At 33.3% G+C, this 2,533-nt stretch overlaps 1 protein-coding gene across 1 annotated transcript; it reads left to right on the forward strand.

Moving 5' to 3' along the window:
• The first annotated feature begins 835 nt into the window (after window positions 1–835).
• Window positions 836–2,293, forward strand: LOC103401614 (uncharacterized). Its single transcript, XM_008340327.4, has 4 exons — window positions 836–1,235; window positions 1,346–1,428; window positions 1,614–1,816; window positions 1,938–2,293. Exons 1-4 carry the CDS (start codon window positions 991–993, stop codon window positions 2,061–2,063), a joined length of 657 nt encoding a protein of 218 aa, XP_008338549.3. The 5' UTR covers window positions 836–990; the 3' UTR covers window positions 2,064–2,293.
• Window positions 2,294–2,533: the final 240 nt, after the last annotated feature.

The following is a 2,533-nucleotide window of genomic DNA, read 5'->3' on the forward strand; positions in this document are numbered from 1 at the left end:
ACGGTCTCGATTACACGGGCCGATGATGTAAATTTGGGTCCAAACAATTCTAAAAGGTGTTATAAAACAACTAAAATTGTATTTAAAAAAAAATACATATTCGACAAACTCTATAAAAAGTCTCTATTATAGTAAAAGTGACGGTCACTTTTAACTCTACAAGCAACCATTCATCAGCTAGATATTAAAAAAAAAAAAAACTTAACGGTGAACCCTTAAGCAAGAAAAATGTGAAGAGAGAAGATTGTTTTAAAAAATGAGTGGGTTAGGTTTGAATAATAATGAAACGTTCAAAATTTATTAAAATAAAAAGTGTTGTTGGAGATGAAAATTTAAAATGAGTTTTTTAAAATAATTATAGTTTAACAAAAATTCAGAGCTTTTCTTAGAAATGCTAACAATTATAATTTTACATATGAGCGCTATAAACGTGTTTTCCATTTTACAAGGTAGTGACGTTATTTAACCAAATATTTTGTCTTTGCGCAATATCAAATTGCTTGACAGCCTTCCAAAACCTATCAATCCATCTCAGCGTCTAGCTGGAATTGGAATCGGATATTGCGGATCAAGGCAAAGCATTATTTGTAATGAGTTTATTTTCCTATGAAGTCCTTATAAGGTCCCTCAAACCTATGACTTCTAGAATATATTAACTAGTTAAACAGGGACATAAGAGGAATTCTGTACAAAAGCTGACCAATTATGTTTTGTTAAATAAATGAATACAAGATTTAACACGTTGGTTTAAAATAAAAAGACGAGAGAAACTCGTAGTTGACCATGGGGCTTTGTACGTCGACAAAGTCATCTGTTTCGTACTGGTCTTGGATTATTTCTTTGCACTTTCCTCGACTACTTTTTCACATCGAACAAATATTAACTATATAAGCCTCTCATTAACAAAAAGTTCCATCATACAACAAATCTGAGTGATATAAATCATTTTTGGACGGTTAATCGAAGGACGAGTGATCAGGAGAAGAACGAATGTCAATAATCACAACATCAATTGATCTAAGTCGGTCGGCAAGCGGTTGCGTTTTTGTGAAGCATCCTGGAGTAGTAGTTCAACCATTTTCATCATCATCAACATGGAAATGCCAACAAGGTTTCAGAAGCAACCCTGCATTATTGTCTCTAATTAGCAGCCAACCATGTCGGAATAAGATTGTACGCAGTAGCTCTATATCACCTGGAGATCAAAGTCCTTCTGTAGAGTATTCAAACTCCTGGTAATTAGCAACCAGACCTTTTATTTCTCATTGATTCCTTTTATGATCTGTTTCTTTTTTTGCAACTAATATATTTATATGATAAACATGTCATTTGATAATTTGAATAGGAGAGGCTGGATGATAGGGATGGTATTCTCAGTAATTATACCTTTTTGGAGGCACAAATGGGGGCCTTTGCTACAATTGAAGAGTAAGTATTGTAAGTGCAGATCCAGATTTCAAATTTTATGGACGACACTTTAGTTTTCGTTAATTTCTTTTAATATAGATAAAATCGAATAAAATATTCCTTGTAAGAGACTAAGTACTTTTAAGAATCCCTTGATTATACCATATTTTCTGATAAAAAAAGATGGATTGAATTTGACTGTGCAGAGGAGGTGGACATGGTTGTAAACAATGTTGAAGCAGTCGTGGAGGTGGTAGAAAAGGTGGCAGAAAAAGTGGAGGAAGTGGCAGATGAAATAGGTGATCATCTTCCAGCTGATGGAAAGTTTAGGGTTGCTTCTGAAGTGGTTGAAAGTATAGCCAGAGAAGTAGCCAAAGATGCACACCTTGCAGACCAGCTAATTGAGAAGGTAATTAGTTTAATTTGCATAATAAAAATTAATTAATTGACGTCAATTTCTATACAGCACACTAATTTATACTTAGTAGTGGCTAATAATTAACTAGTTTTTTTTCCTGAACAACGCGCAGGCGGAAGCACTAGAAGATCAGGTGGAAGACTTTTTTGAGTCAGCTATGGATAATGCAGGAAATGCGACCAAAGATGTTAGCGATGAATCAAATGTACAAGTAGCTACAGAAAAGAAAAGCCAGTGATACACATGTCATATATGAGGTTTTCAAATAAGAGATGAATTAGCTGGATCCTTATAATTTAGTCAACCCTAACCGTAAATATTGTGTTCATCATTTATTTTATTATTTTTCGATTGGTTTTATTTATTTATTTCTATTGGTTTTGGTACATTTGACTTTTAGTCCTATAACTGTTCGAATTTAAGAGTAACCTTTAGATTTGTAATGTAATAAAAGCTTATTTTTAGTTACGTATTCTAGAACTCGATTTTAACCTCATTTTGCTTATTGTAACTCAAAATTCGTCATTTTACTTCTTGAAGCTCATAGTTCGCTCCATTTTGTCCCCTGAAACTTGATTTTGATCCTATTTTGCCCCCTTAAACTTGAAAGCCGTTTCTATAAAACTCAAAATTCGTTTACATTGCCTTAGATCTGTTAATTTCTTAGTGGGTTTACGATAGGATTTTTACCACCTGCAAAAGTAGGGA

The sequence above is a fragment of the Malus domestica genome, chromosome 15 (genome assembly GCF_042453785.1).
Source record: "Malus domestica chromosome 15, GDT2T_hap1".
Lineage (NCBI taxonomy): Eukaryota > Viridiplantae > Streptophyta > Magnoliopsida > Rosales > Rosaceae > Malus > Malus domestica.

Coding starts and splice junctions, on each gene's coding strand:
- LOC103401614 (XM_008340327.4), top strand. CDS start 991: ATGTCAATAATCACAACATCAATTGATCTAAGTCGGTCGGCAAGCGGT. Junction 1,236..1,345: donor GTAGAGTATTCAAACTCCTG/GTAATTAGCAAC, acceptor TAATTTGAATAG/GAGAGGCTGGATGATAGGGA. Junction 1,817..1,937: donor CAGACCAGCTAATTGAGAAG/GTAATTAGTTTA, acceptor AACAACGCGCAG/GCGGAAGCACTAGAAGATCA.